Source organism: Amia ocellicauda, chromosome 4 (assembly GCF_036373705.1).
Source record: "Amia ocellicauda isolate fAmiCal2 chromosome 4, fAmiCal2.hap1, whole genome shotgun sequence".
In the NCBI taxonomy this organism is placed as follows: domain Eukaryota; kingdom Metazoa; phylum Chordata; class Actinopteri; order Amiiformes; family Amiidae; genus Amia; species Amia ocellicauda.
This window is the reverse complement of record NC_089853.1, coordinates 39,531,013-39,552,350: the sequence shown is the minus strand read 5'-3', so window position 1 is coordinate 39,552,350 and position 21,338 is coordinate 39,531,013. Positions and strand designations below refer to the sequence as shown.

Below are 21,338 nucleotides of genomic sequence, written 5' to 3'. Positions count from 1 at the left end.
ATCTAACATGAAATACAAAATCAAAAGCTCCCACAGGGGAATTATGAACCGCAGAGACGTGGTACCTGGGCAGCACCAGTGAGCCTCCGCCGCATCGGTGTTAAACGTTAAGGTGCAAGGGAATATTTAGTCATTTTAATGTGCAAATTGGACTAAAATGACCAAGGTCACCCACTAGTCTCTGAAAGCTGCTCTGGGTAATGAAAGCCGCGTCAGATTCAAGTGAGCTGTTCTGAAGATGCAGCATTTATTAGCCCAGTCAATCAAGAGCCAGCATTTACACCAACAAGTGTGTATAGCCATGACCTGAATGATAATATCGCAAACAATCAAATATGAAAAAATACCACACACGTCACCCCTAAAGCGTCATACACAGACACAGTGACGTCTTTGGATGCAGGTTCTGCCTCACAATGTCAATCTCGCTTCTTTAATTAAATCTGTGTCGCGTTTCTCTTGCCAGGTGAATTGAAACCGGTGACGTTGTTCGCCATGATTGGAAAAATACCGATGGGTACCACATAACATAATTTACGCAAAGGGTATAAACTGAACAGTGCGCGGAAGTGGATTTCACAATATGTGCTTACTGTAAAATAAACGTACACGGGGCGAGTGTTGTTTGTGGACTGACACGTCACTAACGAGTGTTTACGTCACATAGGCTTGACCTTCCCCTGAATGCCAGTATTACTGGCATTACAAATAAATATTAGGCCTATATTAATCATTAGAAGTATACAAAGGTAGGGACATGACATACTCCCCCTCATGTGTGTTCTTTGTATGATAAAATAACGTAAAACACAAGTACCAGTTAATACTATATTTTCTTATTTAAATATATATTATTGTTGTTGATTAACAATTTGCTGTAAAACATGTTTAGTTATATGAAGTGTTTCATAGTTAATTGTAATAACAAAAACAACCATAATAATAATAATGTATTTTAGTAGTGACTATTGTTATGTGTATTTGCTCCACTCCTCAGTTCTCCTGGTGCTCATGTACCCTCTGCACCCTGCTGCAGCTCTCCCCGGGTGTCTGTGAGTTGTGTGGGAGTGTCTGTCCAGCATTGACAGCTGGCCAAGGCTCACATCAGCCAATCCGCTGAGTAGTCTGGGCTTGGGGGAAGGGTCACTTCCTGTTTCTCAGTCCCTGCTCATAGCAGTGCTTCTTAGGACACAGCCCTGAGGTGCAGCTGTAATATGGAAAGTCACTGGGGAAACGCAGGTTTTGGTTTCAGTCTTCCACTATAAAGATGAGGATTGCCAGAACTTGTCTTTAAAGGGATCACGTTCTTGTTTTAACATGTATAGCACAGGTTACTTTTTATTTATTTATTTGTTTATTTAATAAAGGGTGCAGTACTACTCCCCAGACTCAGCTCAACTTGACCAATTAACCCCAATCTCCTTCCCTTGCCTTGCTGTCAGTGTGCAGGTTTGGAGATGCAAGTGGGGACTGTCAGTGTCTGAGTGTTGTTGCCAATCGAAACACAAGACACCATCGGCAGAGGACTGGCCCAGTTTTCAAACCGCCTGACACAAAACAAGGTCGGGGAGGGATGGGATGTGTCAAGAAAATCCAGAACACAATTTACGGGATCGCAGACCCTGGGCGCTGTTGTCAGTAACAACAGGGATGGTAATTGCATTTTGTCAGGCACTACGTGTGTGGTTTTTGCTGTCGGCATGGCGCATGGTGGTGTGGTGGGTATAGTGGATGTCACCCTGCACCGGGGCTCACACTAGAGGTGGGTCCTGGCACTGGTCTGGTGTCTCTGGCTCAGGAGGCCTTTTTACCCAGAAATAGGTGCCAACCAAGGTGGTGTGGCAGCATAGGGGTGGGGGGGAATCCCAGAAAACAAACCGCAAGGTCGCAGTGAAGGGGCAGAAGGCAAAGGCGGCCACAAACATAGGACTGGTCCATCAGTGCCGTGGTTACACACCTATCTGGGAGGCACTTGCACAGCCTTGCTATCCAAGACGAAGCAGCGGGATGGCGGGGCGCTCAATCTTATGGGACATGGTTGGTGGCACAAAACGCAACTGGCTTGGTGGCCTGCCCTCAGTAGCAGCATTAGTAAAAGGCCCTTGAAAACCTGCCAGCATCTCTCTGAAGTGGCCTGCAGGGTTTCATTGCAGCACTGGGGGAAGTCCGAGTTTAAAATAAAATGGCACCAACTGGCGGTTTGTAGAAGGGTCCGATCAGAGTCTTCCAGTCAGTGAAGGGGATGCCTGAGCTGCCTCAGTGGACTGGTTTGGATTTGGACCTCTAATCTGTGTGGAAGTGGAAGGGGGTTGTGTCATACATCTCTCCTCCACATTTCCACACCCTCAACCGACAATGGATCTTTCCAGGTGTAATTTCTTTAATAAAATCTCACCTGCAGGATTTCCACATTGAGTATTTTATTTATTGACTTATTTGGTAATAAGTAATGTTGTTCTGCAGTACAGGACACATAGACCCTGTACCTGTCCTCACACAGCTGGGGCTCCTGGAGAGAGGGCAGACAGAGGCCAGGGGTGTGGGCCCACAGAGAGCCCATCTCACAGTAATGGGTGGGAGTCCCTATGCATCCTTAGTTTTCACCTCTCTTGTAATTTTGAAGACTTTGGTGAGCCAATACACTTGATTTAGCTGTGGCCACCCGGCTCTTGCAGTCCATTTGTCTGCTGCAGCAGTTTTAGGCGGTGCAGACTGGGCATTCTGCCGGTGTGGTTGTTTGACGGTGGTTCCGGGCTCCAATGTCTGACCATCTGCGCAGCCTTGGTCATACTGGGCCCGGCCTGCATCGTGTCCCTGAGAGGTGTCCTAAATTTCACGTGAGCCTGCTGAGTCCAAATTTATTCTGATATTTATATATTCTACTTATTTGTCTGCCACCATTATTTAGACAGTGCTGCTTATTTATTTACATATTATCCTTTATGTTTAACTTATGTTGCATCGATTAATGGAAATAATAAAACCTCAGAAAAATAAATCTTCATATCCGGAATGATTTACTTTGGGCTCTTGAATGAATGATTGAAAGCATGAATAAATAAATCAGTCCTCCAGCGTATCTCTATACTAGTGTCGTTCCTCTTCTCTCCCTCCTTCCTCCTCCTCGTTTCCCTCTCTCCAGCGGTTTAAAAGAGCTGCGTGACCCTGTGCTGATATCTTTGCTGCACTTTAATACCAGTGAACTGTAGTTTAAAAATAAAGAGACAGAAATGGCACACTGAGTTTATAAATACCCCTGCCTGTTCAGTGTCGGGAGAGTCTGCGACGTGCGAGAAAGTGGTTTGGGGAAAAAATATTTATAACTGGTATTTATAACCCTTTAGTCATCCTCTCTCTCCCTCCCTCTCTTTCTAAGCATATATATATATATATATATATATATATATATATATATATATATATATATATATATATATATATATATATATATATATATATTTCTGTGTCTGAGCTGCAGTCAGAGTGCATATTTGGGGAGCCCAGAGGTGGCAGTAGCAGCGCGTTCAAAGGGAGTGGTTGAATACAAACAAACATGCTGTCTGTGGAGAGTGTTAACCACTTCTAAACACTTGCTAGTCTGGCTTGACTGTACCCGTGCCTTTCATTATCCCTGCTTAATTTGATCTTGTTTCATCTCACCTCCGCAGCCATTGGACTGGGGTGAAGGGTAAAGGATGCAGGGAGGGTCTTGTATATTTTGCCATTTTTGTGTTCCTTTTGGTCGATGCCAGATTCTACATGTTCTCAAAAGAAAAAGGCACAGCGTTCACAGCGCAGGGCACGGGCACGGTGGGTGAAATCTGTATCACCAGCATGTGCCTCTTTCAGGTGTCCAGGGCCTAACCAGCAGGGGAGGCTGTGCAGGGCACCTCTCCTATTTGCGTAGCAGTTGTGGCACATGTGACTTGTGCATCTCTTCAGCTCTGCACCTAGTCGAGTGCACCCTGGAGGGGGGACGTACGCCTCCAGGACCGTCCTCTCCTGAGCCTTTATGTAAAGCCAGCGGATGGTGCGAGTCCCGGTTCCTCTTCCGTTGCTGTGCGTTTCTGCCTGGCTCCTACAGACGCTCATTGAGTTGAGAAGGTTTTTGAGGTGGCGGACAGCAGAAGGAGACCAGTCTTCGTAGATGTTTGACCCCAGCACCTAGACAGTGTTGCAGGATTGCAGACATGGAGTTGGTGTAAAATATTTGGATGTCTGTGTCTCTCGTGTTTTTACTGGCATGTAATATTTATTTAGTCACTTACTTACTTGCTAGGTAGATTTCTTTATCCAAGTCATCTCATGTTTAGAAACAGAAGTACACGATTCACCTTCAAAGAGCAGTAATTAATAAACAAACAAAAAAAACGTGAGAGAGTGAATTAGCATCCAGTGAAGGCGTGGCAGAGTAGCAATATAGTATATAGCAGTAGATATATGGGAAGAAAAGTAGTCAGGGGAGACACGGTGGCGACAGCAAGCTACAGTGGGCATCACTAGGCCAAGAGTCTGTAGCACTGGTCCTCACCCCCTATACTGGGGATCCACGGTCTGTCTGATTTTCATTTCAGCTGATCTACTATTTATTTAATTGATACCTTAATTAATCTAACAATTTAGACTTTTATTTTTGTTATTGTTTACCAATAACTGGTGAATCACACTGCCCCATTTTGCTTTACGTTTAACTGAAAATCTTCAAACGTTTGAAATAATAATATATATATTTTTAATTTATCTCTGATCAGTGCAAACGTTTTGTTCAGTTAAAGGGTTTAGATTAGCATTTGGTGGAAACCTTGGTTTGAGGAATAACCAGCAAGACAGAGGGGTCCCCAGGAATGGGGCCGTGAAGTGCCTGCTGTGGTCCTCACAGCTTCTTTGTGGGGGGTTATCTCTCTGACTTGATTAGTTATGGCTGCCTGTGAATAATCACCAGAGATTGGTCTGGTCTGTGTGTAATGAACCTGCGTGGTGGGGGACTGCTGGTACATTTGCTAGGTGGGGGAGTGATGCGTCGTAGTGAGACTTGTGTGACTCCCGTGGAGGCGTGAAGGTCTGAGCACTGCCCTCCAGGTCTCTGTGGCACGTGTGGGCATCACTTGCCTGTGTCTGAGTGGGCTGCATCTGTGGACTGTCCAGTACGGAGCCCACCCGTCCTGTCATCCAGCCACCCGGACAAATACGACTCTCAGTATATATATAGAGTAGTGAGGATATTTAGCAGTTGGCATTTTTCACACTGTGGAAACTGCAACAAAATGTTTCATCTTCGCTAGTGATGACCTCTATTTTATTTCTTCATAACTGTAAATGTATTTTATTTTAATTACTTAATCAGTTGATCCTACACCTCTACCTTATCTCCCTTGGGCAGCTCAGGGTTTGAAGATGGGCTGCAAGTGAGTTTCTTATTTTTTCATCTCAGGATTCTGAAAAAAAAAAAAAAAAAGAAGAAAAAAAAAATAACAACAACAATCGCAAACCAGTCTGTGCAGCTGACGGGCACGTATAGGGCACGTATAGGGCACGTATAGGGCACGGCGGTGGCGGCACTAATTCGGGCCCCGGCCTCCTCTCCCGCACAGTTTCTGGTGTCGTTTGAAGAGGGCGCCTTTGGGCTGTAGAAACGCAACTTGCTGACGTTTGGTCTATCATGTGATCTTGTTCCCATGGTTCAATGTGCGCTTTTTGCCCCACCCCATCTCTTCAGCGCTATCTGTCTCAATGTACAATTCCCGGAGAAAAGGAAAAAAGCAAATAATACCCCAAAGAAAGGCCCTTTTCCGCATCTGTGCACAGGCACCCACGGCCCTTGAATGAGGAGACTGCTGTCAGAGACGTACCCGTCCATGTAGAGCGCCGGATCTCCATGTGTCTGTCCACACATGCATGTATGTACTGAGCGAATTGAGGAGGAATACAAAGCTGAGACTGACAGCAAGCTGTACCTGCAAGGAACGGGAAAAGACCGGAGTATTTTTCTTTAATATTTTTCTTTTCTCGCTCTCCTTTCTGCCACCACACCCGGAGGACTCGGAACCAGAATTTAAAAGCGAACCCACCGTGGCTGCCATCTGATCGGACCGATTCCAAGCTCTGCAAATGTGAGGAGAAATACAAATTATTGTAGCGAGAGAGAGAGAGAGAGAGAGAGAGAGAGAGAGAGAGAGAGAGAGAGAGAGAGGCCTTTTGGATCTGTGCACAAGCAGCCTGGAACCACCATCGCAGAGAAGGAGGAAGACAAATCGAGGAAAAAAATAATAATTACTGGGAATAAAACAGCTGGACGTCGGGACTGCCATCCAGCTCTTCTTTCGGATTAAAAAAAAAAAAAGTTTTTTGGTGGGGGGTGGTGGTTTTTTTTTTTTTTTTCCTTTTCTTTTTTAAACCGAGAAACCTTTCAAATGCTCCACATGCCGTTTTAGTGAAAAAATATTCATCATTTTTTGATTTTTCTTTTTCGTCTCCCTCTCTCTCTCTCTTTCTCTCCCTCTCTCTTCCCCCCCTCTCCTTCGGTCCTCTCAATCCTTCTGGAAGAAAACGGATTGTGGGAGACCATATTATTATTATTATTATTATTACTAATAATCATAATAACAATAATAATATAAATATCCGCCATCGTCCACGATCATAACAACGCATCTCTCGATGGAGCGGTTGATTATTTTTTTCCCAAGAAAACGACAATTTGTATTTTAAGTGACCGAGCAGTTGTGTCGGGTTGGATTTGTATGAGGACCGTCGTGGGACTCGGCGCAGCACAATCCTGAGTGTTTGTGTTTGTTTTGAGAGAAGGCTGAAGGAAACGCATTGTGAAATCCCTGTCTCTGTGTGTGTATATATCTATATATCAAATAATTATATACACACATCTACAAGGGAAGATTAATAGAAGAATTCGCCGTCTGACAGGCCGACCTCGTTCGGTGTCGTCATCAGCTCAGCCAAGCGCTTTCCGAGACTGGAAATTAAAAAATACATTTAAAAAAAGAATTACTCGAGGAAGAGGAGGAGGATCCGGTGCATTTTATTTTTTTGTTTTTTAAAGCAAAAAAACAAACAAACCAACAATCATAAATGCCACGCATCTCTGCCCAGGTGTTCATTTGGTGGGCCAATAGCCGAGGGATTTAGGATTTTGATTATTTATTTATTTTTTAATCCCTCTCTCCTCCCCCTTTCCCCCTTTCCCCTTCCCCTCGATTTTTTTTTTCTTTTCTTGTTTTGTTTTGTTTTGGGGGGGGGGTCTTCGGGGAAAATGGGCTGTTTGGGCAACAGCAAAACTGAAGACCAGAAGAACGAGGAAAAGGCGCAGAGAGAAGCCAACAAAAAAATCGAGAAGCAGCTTCAGAAAGACAAACAGATCTACCGAGCGACACACCGGCTACTGCTCCTAGGTGGGTCCCAGAAACACGCGTGTGTGTGTGTGTGTGTGTGTGTGTCGTGTCTTGTGGTGTGTTGGCTTTAGGGGGGTGTTTTCAGAGTGAAGGGTGGGCACAACGATAGGAAGCGAAGGCGAAGAAGTGTCTGTGGCACGACAGATGTGTGTCCAGAAATACATTTGACACAGACTGATGATCATGATGATACAAAATACAAGCGAGATCAAGGTGGTGGTGAAAACGAAACCCAACACAAGTCGCAATGCGTGTCGTACCTGTCTCAATCTAAAGATACCCGTGGTTGTTCAGCTGGATGGTGGTGGGGGGCTGTGTTGTGTTGGGGGGTTGTGAAGGGCACTGGCGTGTCTGCGCGCAGGCCCCGAGCGCGAACCCGCGTTTGTATCGAATTGCATTGTTTACGTCACGCCTTTGATCTCTACATTTCCTAAAAGGAGACATTGTTGCTAATGCGACGGGTTCTCCCGTTACTGTGCGAGTACCTGTGTGCATCATGTGTGTGCATCTGTGTGTCTGTGTGACGCGAATGCATGCTGCTTAGACGTCCATGCACACAGGGGTGGAAGGGCTTTTGAATATATCGATCTTAGTGTGTCTGTATACATCCCCTCTATGGATGTGGAGCATCTCCGTGTGTGCGGGAGAGAGTTTCGGTGGTTGCGGTGAAGTACCCCTACCCGGCTACCCAGTCCGTGTCCTCTGGCGTTTTTATGTAAGACCCTAGTCAACTGCAACTCGATTTGCCGGAGGGTCGTGGCGCAGACTGTCAACCGCAGCTCCGCGTCAGGGCTGGCATTTCACTGCAAATTAAATCGTGGGAAATGTAGGAAGCGGAACCTGAAAAGTCCGCATAAAGCTTCCATAATCACACTATTAATAACAATAACAATACCAACATGATTAAACTGAGTGTGGCGAAGGAGAAATAGAGGACAATATTGTGAGTAATATGTTATTGTCCAATAATGTATTCTTATTGATTGTACTGTAGGTTAAAGTGTGGCCCCGGATGAAAGGCTGTGATTGAGATCGGTGCTGATGTACCGCAGCAGGCTGGGGGGTGTTCTGGGGGTTTATAATGTGGATTTGTCTTGAAATTAGCGTTCTGCAAACCGAGCCTATATGGGATGCTCGTCGTACGGTCGGGGCCTGTTGGTCCGGATCCGATCCCTCTCTTTGCCAGGAAAATGTGAACGTGTCGCCTGTACCGAAGTTCCCGAAGATGCATCATATTTTTGAGTTACAGTATATATATATTTTGAGAGCAACAGTAATTTGTGGATGTGGTTATAGTCCCAGGTACTAAAGGTAGTCCATTCTGGTTAGGTTTGGATGTCTTTGTCGCTATTGCTCTTATTCAGTTTCCTGGATCAGACACCAGTTCGTCTGCACCATTTCAGGCAGTTTCTGATCGTGGGATTTAGATGGTCTGGAGTTTGTAGTTGAAACTGCAGATTAACCCTCAGCTTTGATCAGCAAATGTGAATCTGCTAGCATGTCTGGTTCCAGTGCTGACGGTCTACTGGGCCTGATTGTGCAATGTTTCTTTAAAGCGTCTGTCCACCTGCACCCCAGTGTCTGGTCCTGAAGCCCTGAGAGTCAGGACCTGAGCAGGGCCCTGTGCTGTGGCCCTTCATCACAGCGCCAAGGCTGGGGTCTGCACCAGCGATAGATTAGAAAAACAAACCGACTAACAACAAGAGAAGGAAGGTGTAAGGTCAGAGTGGGGGAGAAGGTATGCTCTTTGACCTTTAATGTCCAGGGCCACTCGGAGCAGACCTGGCTCAACCCAGGTGTGTTTCAACACCTAGTGGGTTCCCCACAACACACAATACAGGAGGAGACAAATGAAACAAAAGCAAACAAGTATCCAAACTAAAAGCAACTGGCTGTTTTACAGGCTGTGTTGTTGAATTTCACAAATGTATTAGATGCTATAGCCATCCTCTGTTTAAAATGAGTGAATTGTTGTTTTGTAGGTTTATCCACCAGGTGTTTAGTTTATACCCACTTGGCCCCCCTTCAGATTTACAGACGCACCCCTCAGTGGCAGCATTGGGGTAGATATTGTGAGTGGCACCCAGGAGAGAGGCAAGCCCTTCAGAGTGCTCACAGTCTCTGGGGGTATAGGAGGGCTCCTTAGGATTTGGCATTCATCATTAAATCCTTTTTTTGGGTGGGGGGATTAAACTGTACGATGTGGAGCCAGCAGGTGTGGGAAGTGTGGAGCCGGGGGGTGGGAAGCAAGCATGTGCAGTGAGAAGCCAGGGTCATCTTCTTAAGGCCTTCCCTCCTTGCTTTTCGCCCAAGTGCTGTCAACCTCAGTCCCTGAGTGTGAGAACCCGAGGCTGTTCTCTTTCTCTCTTTCCATCTCCCTATCCTCTCTCTGTCCAGCCTGGGTGTGTCTCTCTTCCTCTCTGCCTACCTGAGGACCTTGAGCAGGTGTTCCTGGCAGGCTCCTGGACAGGCCTCCTCCTCCAGGGCACCTGGAACTGTGTTCCCGTGCCCACAGTCACTGGACTCATTACTACAAAACTGTATTCTGTGACTCTGGGCTTTAGCAGTAACACCCCTGTTTTCCTACCATCCATTGCATAGGATTCCTGTCTGTTACTACCAACCACCAACTTTCAATCAACAAGCAAATAAGCAAAAGCCTGGCTCTGACTGAGGGAGTGCAGCAGCAAGTAGGCCTGGCTTGTGGGCTCAGATCAGATTTGCTAATACGCAACTCTTACCTGCTGGTTTGCTTAGTGTAGCAGCCAGTTGTTTGGTGGACCGCAGATGGTCCATGATGGACAGGCTGACCTGTGCGTCTCTGGGTTTGGGACTACACTTGTGGGACTCTATAGCGAGTGCTCATCTCCCTGCACTCTGCCTTGACCTGGTGTACTGAAAATGTAACCTGTGCCACTCCCACTCCTCGGGTTCACATTCCTCCTCTGGTCTTAGTGACTTCATTGGAGTCCTTATGAGGATTAGGAGTTCCTGTCACCCAGCTTGGTTGTAGTTCTGACTCTGTAGCGCTGAGTGAACAGGACCTACAAAGCCCACTGCAGCGGCCCGGCCCAGCCCTGTAAGCAAAGCGCATTGTAACTGTGACCACGCCAGTTAATTCACAAAGGGTCACTTGTGCAACAGCAGGGAGAATGAGCGTCCGTACAGTGGGGGCTGCACATTTCCTCTTCACTTCATTACTTAACCAAACCGCTCTACAGCCCACTGACCTGCATCCCCTGGGTTTCTAGCCGGTCTGGTTCTGTGACATCCGTGGATTCGTCTTTTTCCTGCATGAGTCGTCTTCATTGAATTGGGCCCCACTGGTTAGGGTACAGCTATGCAGCCCAATCAATCAAAATAACGCTGTCAATTAAGTAATCTCAATGCAGGCTGTGATGTAGCACCCCCTCACTGCCCCCCCCGCCACCTTGCACCATGCTCCCTGACTGGACAGTGAACTTGCAACTATGACAGCAGGGCAGGGACGGGCAGGCCTTCTCTGTGTATGTCTCTCTCACTCTGTCTCTCCGGAGTGCTGGTGTAGCAGCCACTGCCCGTCTCCCCAGGGTCACTAATTGATTTGGGAGGAACAGAGCAATGCCAGGCTGGGGAGAGCGGTTCACTCACATTAGCAGTGCGAGATTCCTCTACGTGTTTGTTCACTGGAGCTGCGTGCACAGGGGCTTCTGTAGGAGTGTCTCCAGCTGAAGTTTAGAACTGCAAAAATAAGTTCTGTATGTGACATTTTTTGTCCTGTGAATCAGTGAGGCAGGTGTTTCCCCCCTTGTGTAGCTCTCTACAGACAGGGTCTCACGCCAACACAACCAGATTGCACTTTTTCTTACCTGTTGCTGCTGCAGTGTGTGTGTGTGTGTGTTTGTGTAAGTGTATAAATTATATATATTTTACTTCACTTAACTAATTAGTTAACGACCATTGTTAACAGGTCAGTTAATGCATCCGTATTCAAAAGAGTGGTGCTGTGTCCTGTGGGTTTTATGCAAACTGGTGGTCAGAAAGCATTCGTTACCTTCATATTATCATTGTTCTCATCATCTCTGTACCACCTCAGGCGGGGGGGGGCGTTCCTGTCTCAGAATCCCATTGTGGTACTGGCTCTGAACGAGGGGGTGTGAGCTGGTGGGTGTATGCTTCCCCGACAGGGAGTTCAAGCGAAGGTTCTCGGTCCTGGTCCTGGAACACTGCCGGGTCTTTAGCATCCTTTATGACCCCTACCTGATCTCGGTCACTGCCCGGTTGAGCTTGTTATCTGTCTTGGGTGACCGAAACGCTTGGATTGGCTATGCTCTGTTGCGGAGTGTGGCAGGGGTTTTCAAGAGAGCTGGATGAGAGGAAAAAAAGATTTTACAAAATGTAGTAAAAGAACTGCAGGATGCTGTCCCCCTCCTGGAGCAGCACAGTTTTGGTCCCATGTGCTAAATCACGAGAGAGGGAGGTGAGGGGGTGGCTGTCGTGTGGGATGGTTCCCAGCATACTGAACTTCCCAGGTTGATTTCCTGACCTGTTTTATTATTATTATTTTTATTACATTTCTTTGCAGACACACTTATCCACTGTGACTTACAATTGATAATATACATGTGCTTTATTGTTTACATACAAGTATCCATTTCTACAGCTGGGATTTTCCTGGAGCAATTGAGGTACAGTATCCTGCTCAAAGCCTTGCTCAACAGCAGGGTCCCAGACCTGGGATTGACCACACGACCCCCCGCTCAGGAGTCCAGAGCTCTGAGAACTACTGCAAACTGCTGCCCAGTTTAAATTATTTTAACAAAGCCTTATTTTGCTTTTTTGATTAGGTTGTCAAAGTCTGAGATGGGGTGTCCAATGAACCAAAAGCTTATTGTCTGTAGATGTATTTATTTTATATAAAATGGCCAAGTTATTATTCTTTCCTTTACCACGTGAGCCACAATGACATCATCAACAGGCGCCAGAGAGTCGGACTTAAGGAGGTGTGTGTGTGTGTGGGGCGAACAAGACAGGCAGATGAGGACATGTTTAGCATGTTTTCAAACGCGTTAACCTCCTTCATATTACAGAGGAATATAGAGGAACTGTCTTCACACAGCCTACGTGTAGAACAGCACCGTTCTTATTTAACAGGATATGATCAAATGGGTCCGGAAGTGTTGTAGTAGCTGGGAGCTGGTGTGTCCTACACAGGCCTTTTCGCTGCAACAAAGCTGGGCTGGGGGACAGTGGTGGCCAGGAACACCAGGGAAGGCCAGCAGGGGTTGTCGGGAGGCTGGTTCTGTGCCACAGTAATGGGGGCGTGGCAGGAGGTGCAGATCCATGTTCAGCGAGCGGTTGAGGTCATCTCTTGCAGCGTGTGCACTACGCGAATGAGCCCCTTTTACTGCCCAATTGGTTTGGTGGTTTTTACAAGGGTTTCTTGTCTGTTGTGTTCCTGCAGGCGCTGGTGAGTCCGGGAAAAGCACCATCGTGAAGCAGATGAAGATCCTACATGTCAATGGCTTCAATGCAGAGTAAGTGTCTGGGTCTGGGTTTGGCTCCACACTGCATGGCTGAATTAGGTTCCTCTGTGTGGGGTACGGTCAAGCTGTGTCGGCTCACAGGCCAGGAACCTATAAGGGGTTAAATATCAACAACCTGAATTCTCCCAACCCCTGGTTTTGACATAGTGTTGTGGGCTCCAATGCGGTGCTGTTTTCTTCTATGCGTGTTTCTGTACAGGCTTGGCTCCTGCATATAGTCCATCTCTCTCTCTTTCTCTCTTCACCTCTGTCTCTGCAGGTCCATGCTCAATGTTTTCCCGGAGATACCGTAGCGCACAGTGTGTGATTGTGTGTTGGTGTGTGTACTGTTGACTTCCTAAGCTCAGTCAGGATGATAGGATGGGGTTGCAGTTGGCTGGGCTGGGGGGTTATTCTGCGCATTGCCGCCACAGAGAAGAGAAGAGAAGCAGTGTGTTTTCAAGAAGGCAGTCTCTGAAACCACACTGTCCCTCGCTCTTCCTGTTCTCTGAGTACATCGCACACTCATTCAGAAACTACCGCCCGCACACAGCCCCCACCCCACCAGCGCCACAGAAGGCCCAGCGGTCTGACTGACGCACTGTCTGGGTGAAGAGGATTGGGGACTGTCTGCATAGAACATGTACCCCCCCAGAGCTGTTTTGCACATTTTTGTGCTGTGAAAGACAGGCCTACCTTCTTAGCAGAGACAGCCTCCTACCTACGTTCTGCCTCTGTTTCCCATGACCCCCTGCTGTTGTCCACCTATTTTGGTATTATTTTGATGCCGTACATAGAGGCTGCTGGGCAGTCCCTGGTCTGTGTTGCCTCGGTGCTGGGAGCTGGACACCCAGCTGGCAGGGCCCCCACACCGTGGCCCGTGGGGGAGGGGCCTGCTGTAGGATCTCTCTGGACCGATCACTAGCTAACTGGTTACGTTCCTCTGGATTCTGAAGTGTATGGACCCGATTGTATTCTTTGATCGGTCTTCTGATGTAGTGCTGCGTAGTGTAATAGTTAGAATTAGTGCAATATAGTATAATGTTATGTAATAGTGTAGTACAGTGCATGTGGTCTTGGGTATGCCCCTGTCCATGGTTTCAATGGGAGGGCTGACCACACACAGGCAAGAGAGGGTTAAATTGAGAGAAGAAATGCAGGAAGGGAGAGGGAGAAGAGAGGGTGAGAGAGAGAGGGATTAATTCTTTTCAATCTGCTGTAGGTTTTGGTCCTAATGGAAAGCGAAAGTATTTGCAAAAAGTATATGTAAAATCATACATAAGTTAATCTCCTCCTCATTATTATTATTATTTTATGTGTGCAGTATGTGTGTACATAATGGATGTGTGGGGGTGTGTGAACAGGACGGCTTCTGCATCCAGTGAAATCAGACTAACGTGTTGATGCGTTCTGGGACAGAGAGAACATGGCATATGGGGGGTGGGAAGGAGGAGAGTGTGAACCTGATTGCGGAAGTGTCTTTAAGAGAGGACATGTGTGAGAGCGAGTGAGTCTCTTGTTCATGCAGTCTTGGGATTACTTTGTTTCAGTGCTGTGGTAAAACAGACCTACAAACAAAACAAGAAAAAGCAACTGTCTTTCCCATCATACAGATATCGTGTGCACGTAATGTTTCCGAAGTCGTGGAAAGGCTCACGCACTCATGCAAGCACACACACACCCTTTTCAATGCAGGCATCAAGAATTTATTTTGAATAGCTGCACAAACCACAGAGTCCCACCCGCCCACGCAGCCGCAGGTACGACACAGGAAGCTGCAGCCAGGGCTTCCCTCCCTCCCCCCCATTGGAGAGATGCTCACCTGAGGAGGATGGCACACTGCACTGTCTGCACAACACACTCGCTTATACATACACACACAATGGCACACTTGTTTGCACATTTACACTGACATACACACAAACACAGATACTCCTACACAGGGGCCTTCTTTCTCTTATACACACAGATTGAGCGACACAACATGCACACGGACACAGAATGAGGTGCACTCTCTCCGAATCGCTCCCACAAGCATGCGTGCACGCACACGCACGCACACACACACACACACACACACACACACACACACACACTCACTCTCTCTCTCTCTCTCTCTGCTTCCTCTGGTTGCATGTGATTTTAATGACTATAATGTTGAAAATGTAAACAGGCACTTCTCAACAGGGCTCCTAACTCAATAAGCAGTGGCAGGGTGTGTCTTCTGTGCCCCTGCTGCAGGCCATCCTCTCTCTCTCTCGTTCTCTCTTCCTCTCTCGCTCTCTAGGTCAGATCCTCTCCTTTCAGGCTCTCCTCTCTCTGTGTGTTCACATAAACCGGGCCCTGCTTCTGCCCTAATAAGCTGACCACTGACATGTTTAGCACCTGCCCCTGCCCCGCCCCTAGCATTACAGGCATTCTTGCCATTCCAGGGCTGCCGGCAGGCGTTCCATTGTGGCCTTTCCGCAGTTCCGGTTCCACCTGATGCCCCAGTGCCGTGACTCTGGGGAGCACAAGCAGGCTATGTGGTTCACACTGGAACACTGCTGGGCTGAGGGCAGGGGAAAGACCTGAGCACCTAGCACAGAACATGCAATCCCTGTCATCCTGCTTCCTCCTCTTGCTCTTTTTCTTCCTCATGTCTCTGTCTCTCTCTCTCTCTCTTCCTCTTCTTTGTGTCTCTCTGTAAATCTCTCCCACTGCTTCTTTATTTTTTCTCTCGCTATTTTCCCTATACTTCTCTTTCCCATCTCTAATGCTTTTGCTTTATTTTACCCTCAATAGCCACCTCTCTTCTCAAACTATTATTAGAGAAGAATCCAGGGGTGTGAACTGTCCCAAGTACAGGTGCCGTGTGATGCGTTGCCAGGGTTAACCGAAAAACCTAATGATATGAGGGAAGTGAAAGTAGTGACACCAAACTACAGCAACAAGCAAAATATGTTTAAAAAATAAAGAAATTAAAAACCCAGTGTATGCCAGCACGGTGTCAGAGTGAAGGGTTCCGAGGCGTCTCAGAGAGGGCACTCAAACATGGGGGCGGTTTGCCCTGTAAAGGAAGGGTCTCGAAACCCAGAATCGCACGCGGGCCTCCCCTGGTGACTGTATAACCTGGTTATCCTATTTGTTAGGTGTGTGTAGCACTGGTCTTCAATCTAAAAACTTCTTCTGGGTGTTGTCATGTGTTGTTCTCTTTCCTGACATTCCTGGAGTGTGTTCTCTCTCTTAGGGCTGTTCATGCAGAGCCAAGACCCACCTCCTAGTCCTGGTCCACCTGCTGTTGGACTTCTGTAATCTGTAAAATATTTGATGATTTCTTTCCCTTTTGGATCTTCTATTAATTATTATTTTTTTCTTCTTTCCCACCAGAGAGAAAAAACTGAAAATTCAGGATATTAAAAATAACATAAAAGAAGCTATAGAGGTAAGTGGTGTACAGAGCCTCAGCCTTCATCTCTCTCTGTTGCCCCTTCTGTGTCCCTTGTCTGTAACATCATCAGTTTCTGGTGAATAAGTGTTCTAGAACACCCTGCAGAGTCTGTGGGTCTGTGTGTTTGACACACACACACACACTCTCTCTCTCTCTCTCTCTCTCTACCTGTGCAGACGATCGTGACGGCGATGAGCACTCTAGCTCCGCCCGTTCAGCTGGCTGGTCCGGAGAACCAGTTCCGAATCGATTACGTCCTGAACCTCGTCAACCAGAAGGACTTCGAGTTTCCTCCGGTGAGCTGCGCCTCGGCCCTCATGCACAATTGCGCTCTCGGGCACACCCACCCACCCACTCACTCACTCACGTGTGTGTACACTTGCTCCCACTTGTACACGCGTGCACACACTCTCTGACACTCACACACACTTTAAAAAAACACACACATTAAAAAAGTAAAGGGGTGGGAAAAACAATCCTTATTAGTGTCCCAGGCTTGGTGTTTTGTGGATGTTACACTCCTGATAGCTGTAGCCGCCCCCCCCACCCCTTCTTTTAGCACTAATTAACGTTCCTACTCCCACTGGGGCCCTTGTTAGCTGGTTACACACTCCTCCTGAGACTCACCTGGCGCAGGTCTAACACTCCCCAGACAGCAACACAAGTTCACCTGGCCTGCCTAATTAAACAACATCTTCCTGCTGATTACAGTTAATAGACCCTAATGCCCTGCACTGGGCCCCCCGTCCTATCCCCAGCCCCCTGCACAGCAAGACAGACTGTGACACCAAGCTCTGTCATGATACACCAGTAGTGTGCAAGAGCTACAGGTATACATATACATATATATATATATATATATATATATATATAATGTGTGTGTGTGTGAATACTCTTTATATACAGATGTCTTTTAAGTCCTAGTCTGCATTAGACCCGGGATAGGAGAGGTGTTGAATTGATTAGGTTGAGTAATTGAATTGAGTAATTAGGTTGATTGACCGGACACCCGCCTAGCCCCCTGTGACCTGCAGTGAGACTCTGACACGAGCTTTAGGTGTGCGAATGTCATAGCCAAGTGGGGGGGAAATGGGGCCGCCTCAGCAAGGTGGGACCACAGGCACAGCCAGCAAAGAGGAAGATCTCTGACCTCATATAACCTGTGCTCTGCGCTGTCTCTGGCAACCTTGTGATGTTTTTGATATTTTTCAATTTACAGTGCATCCGGCAAGTATTCACAGCGCTTCACTTTTTCCACATTTTGTTATGTTACAGCCTTATTCCAAAATTTATTAAATGATTTCCCTCAAAATTCTACAAACAAAACCCCGTAATGACAACGTGAAAGAAGTTTGTTTGAAATCTTTGCAAATAAAAATAAAAAACAAAAAAAGCACATGTACGTAAGTATTCACAGCCTTTACCATGACACTCAAAATTGATCTCAGGTGCATCCTGTTTCCAATGATCATCCTTGAGATGTTTCTACAACTTGATTGGAGTCCACCTGTGGTAAATTCAGTGGATTGGACATGATTTGGAAAGGCACACACCTGTCTATATAAGGTCCCACAGTTAATAGTGCATGTCAGAGCACAAACCAAGCCATGAAGTCCAAGGAATTGTCTGTAGATCTCCGAGACAGGATTGTATCGAGGCACAGATCTGGGAAGGGTGCAGAAAAAATTCTGCAGCATTGAAGGTCCCAATGAGCACAGTGGCCTCCATCACCCGTAAATGAAGAAGTTTGGAACCACCAGGACTCTTCCTAGAGCTGGCCGCCGGCCAAACTGAGCGATCGGGGGAGAAGGGCCTTAGTCAGGGAGGTGACCAAGAACCCAATGGTCCAGCATGTCTCTGTGGAGAGAGGAGAACCTTCCAGAAGAACAACCATCTCTGCAGCACTCCACCAATCAGGCCTGTATGGTAGAGTGGCCAGACGGAAGCCACTCCTCAGTAAAAGGCACATGACAGCCCGCCTGGAGTTTGCCAAAAGGCACCTGAAGGATTCTCTGGTCTGATGAAACAGATTGAACTCTTTGGCCTGAATGGCAAGCGTCATGTCTGGAGGAACCCAGTGAAGCATGGTGGTGGCAGCATCATGCTGTGGTTAGGTTTCTCAGTGGCAGGGACTAGTCAGGATCGAGGGAAAGATGAATGCAGCAATGTACAGAGACATCCTTGATGAAAACCTGCTCCAGAGCGCTCTGGACCTCAGACTGGGGCGAAGGTTCATCTTCCAACAGGACAACGACCCTAAGCACACAACCAAGATAACAAAGGAGTGGCTACAGGACAACTCTGTGAATGTCCTTGAGTGGCCCAGACTTGAACCCGATTGAACATCTCTGGAGAGATCTGAAAATGGCTGTGCACCTACGCTCCCCGTCCAACCTGATGGAGCTTGAGAGGTCCTGCAAAGAAGAATGGGAGAAACTGCCCAAAACTAGGTGTGCCAAGCTTGTAGCATCATCCTCAACAAGACTTGAGTCTGTAATTGGTGCCAAAGGTGTTTCAACAAAGTATTGAGCAAAGCCTGTGAATACTTATGTACATGTGCTTTTTTTTTATTTATTTTTTAATAAATTTGCAAAGATTTCAAACAAACTTCTTTCACGTTGTCATTATGGGGTATTGTTTGTAGAATTTTGAGGAAAATAATGAATTTAATCCATTTTGGAATAAGGCTGTAATATAACAAAATGTGGAAAAAGTGAAGCGCTGTGAATACTTTCCAGATGCACTGTATGCATGCATGTATGTTTTAATTTGCTAAGCTTTATCATTTGTGTATCTTTATAAAGGGTTAGTTTTTCAGTCCGTGCATTGTATGCTTTTCCATGGTGAGTGACAATGGCTTGTATCGTGTGGGCGGGCTGTGTTTCGCCAGGCACTGGCTATTCCCTGTCGCTTACTGCCCCATTTTGAGCACATCTGCACATCTCCAGACACAATATTACACTAAATATTAAACTTGGGTTAAAACAGACATATAAAGTGTAAGTACTATTCAGGATACTATAAAATTTCACATTGCATCAGAACAGGGTGAGGGTGCAGTGTGGTACAGTGGGTCTGCATGTCCCAGTGCCGGGCAGTGGGTTTTGTCTGCGTGTCCCAGTGCCGGGCAGTGGGTTTTGTCTGCGTGTCCCAGTGCCAGGCAGTGGGTTTTGTCTGCGTGTCCCAGTGCCGGGCAGTGTGCTGTGTCTGCGTGTCACTGTGCAATACAGTGGGTTGTCACAGTGCAGTATAGTGGGTTGTTTCTGCGTGTCTCAGTGACGGGCAGTGTGCTATGTCTGCGTGTCCCAGTGCTGTGCAGTGTGCCGTGTCTGCGTGTCCCAGTGCTGGGCAGTGGGTTGTGCCTGCGTGTCCCAGTGCCGGGCAGTGTGCTGTGCCTGCATGTCCCAGTGCCGGGCAGTGTGCTGTGCCTGCATGTCCCAGTGCCGGGCAGTGTGCTGTGTCTGCGTGTCACTGTGCAATACAGTGGGTTGTCACAGTGCAGTATAGTGGGTTGTTTCTGCGTGTCTCAGTGACGGGCAGTGTGCTATGTCTGCGTGTCCCAGTGCTGTGCAGTGTGCCGTGTCTGCGTGTCCCAGTGCTGTGCAGTGTGCCGTGTCTGCGTGTCCCAGTGCTGGGCAGTGGGTTGTGCCTGCGTGTCCCAGTGCCGGGCAGTGTGCTGTGCCTGCATGTCCCAGTGCCGGGCAGTGTGCTGTGCCTGCATGTCCCAGTGCCGGGCAGTGTGCTGTGCCTGCATGTCCCAGTGCCGGGCAGTGTGCTGTGCCTGCATGTCCCAGTGCCGGGCAGTGTGCTGTGTCTGCGTGTCACTGTGCAATACAGTGGGTTGTCACAGTGCAGTATAGTGGGTTGTTTCTGCGTGTCTCAGTGACGGGCAATGTGCTGTGTCTGCTTCTCACAGTGCAGTACAGTGGGTTGTGTCTGCTTCTCACAGTGCAGTACAGTGGGTTGTGTCGGCGTGTCACAGTGCAGTACAGTGTGTTGTCTGTGTGCTGTGTGTGTTCTGGCCATGGCGTGGGTGTAGTAGACTGGTAACGGGAAGTTTTCTGCAGTGGGTCGATCAGTTGTCGTCATCCCCACAGCCCATCCTGCACCAACCGGTCTAACTGGTTCAGTGCTTGCCTCTATCGCCACCAGCATAGCGTGCACACCCCGGGAGGGGGGGGGGGGTGCTGTGAGGAAGGAGGAAGAAGGGGGTAGGAGTGGGAAGAAATGGAGAAGGGAGACGAGAGAGAGAACTCTGATGGAGGAGAGAGAGTGAGAGGAGGTGGTTGAAGTCAAATAAACACATTTCTGGTCAGGCTGTGCTGTGCTGTATTATGTTGTGCGTGGCTGTGCTGTGTTGTGTTTTGTGTGAGCTGGGCTTGGCTGTGTTGGGCTGTTTTATGTTGTCTGACTGTGTTGTGTTGTGCTGGGCTGTGCCAGGCTGTGTTGGGCTGGGCATGGCTACGTGGATTGTGGCTGTGGGTCTTTGTCTCTTTACACCCATCGAGACTCTGCCATTGTGTCTTGGTGAAGGTCGTGTTATTCTTTTGCACTTGAATTCAGCTGCGGACTGGGGGAGGAGGGGGTGGTGTGAGCCACAGTCCTTACGAACGGTCTCATTCCTCGCAGCAGTCCGGGTCCGAGGGCAGACTCGCTCCCCCTGAGGTTGGAGGAAAAGTTACTAAACTAAAGCATAGTCTGGGGCCGAGGGCTCATTGTGGGGCCTCCTCCCCCTGTCTCCCTTGTCCCCCATCCTCTCACCTCCCTGGTCCTCTCCCTTGCCTTGTCTAACTGAATCGGCTCTCTGCCACCACCCCCTCCCATGTCACTATGGGGATCCAGGACTCAGACGGTTGCTCTGTTACATCCCCCCCCCCCCCCCCCCCATCCTCTGGAACACGAGGCCAGCAGCTTGGCATGCATCTGTGGGTTGGAAACGGCAGAAAAATGTGGAATTGTGGGTTTTATAACCAGCAAAAAACACTTTCTTTGTTATTT

The 21,338-nt window shown here is 47.7% G+C and overlaps 1 protein-coding gene and 1 long non-coding RNA gene across 4 annotated transcripts in view; one reads left to right on the top strand and one right to left on the bottom strand.

Annotated features, from left to right (window-relative positions):
- gnas (GNAS complex locus) overlaps positions 1-21,338 on the top strand; it is a 46,767-nt gene that overhangs the window by 14,016 nt on the left and 11,413 nt on the right. For 2 of the 3 annotated variants that reach the window (XM_066702137.1, XM_066702136.1), the window contains exons 2-4: positions 12,850-12,922; positions 16,280-16,334; positions 16,517-16,636. In XM_066702137.1, coding sequence (XP_066558234.1) covers positions 12,850-12,922; positions 16,280-16,334; positions 16,517-16,636 — 248 coding nt within the window. Of the gene's footprint in view, positions 1-5,682; positions 7,407-12,849; positions 12,923-16,279; positions 16,335-16,516; positions 16,637-21,338 lie in introns of those variants that run through there. The other variant, XM_066702138.1, reaches the window with a different exon arrangement.
- LOC136748420 (uncharacterized) lies at positions 3,455-5,648 on the bottom strand. Its single transcript, XR_010816584.1, has 3 exons — positions 5,363-5,648; positions 4,269-4,334; positions 3,455-4,164 (listed from the first exon to the last, which is right to left on the bottom strand). It is a non-coding gene; the product is annotated as an uncharacterized LOC136748420 (long non-coding RNA).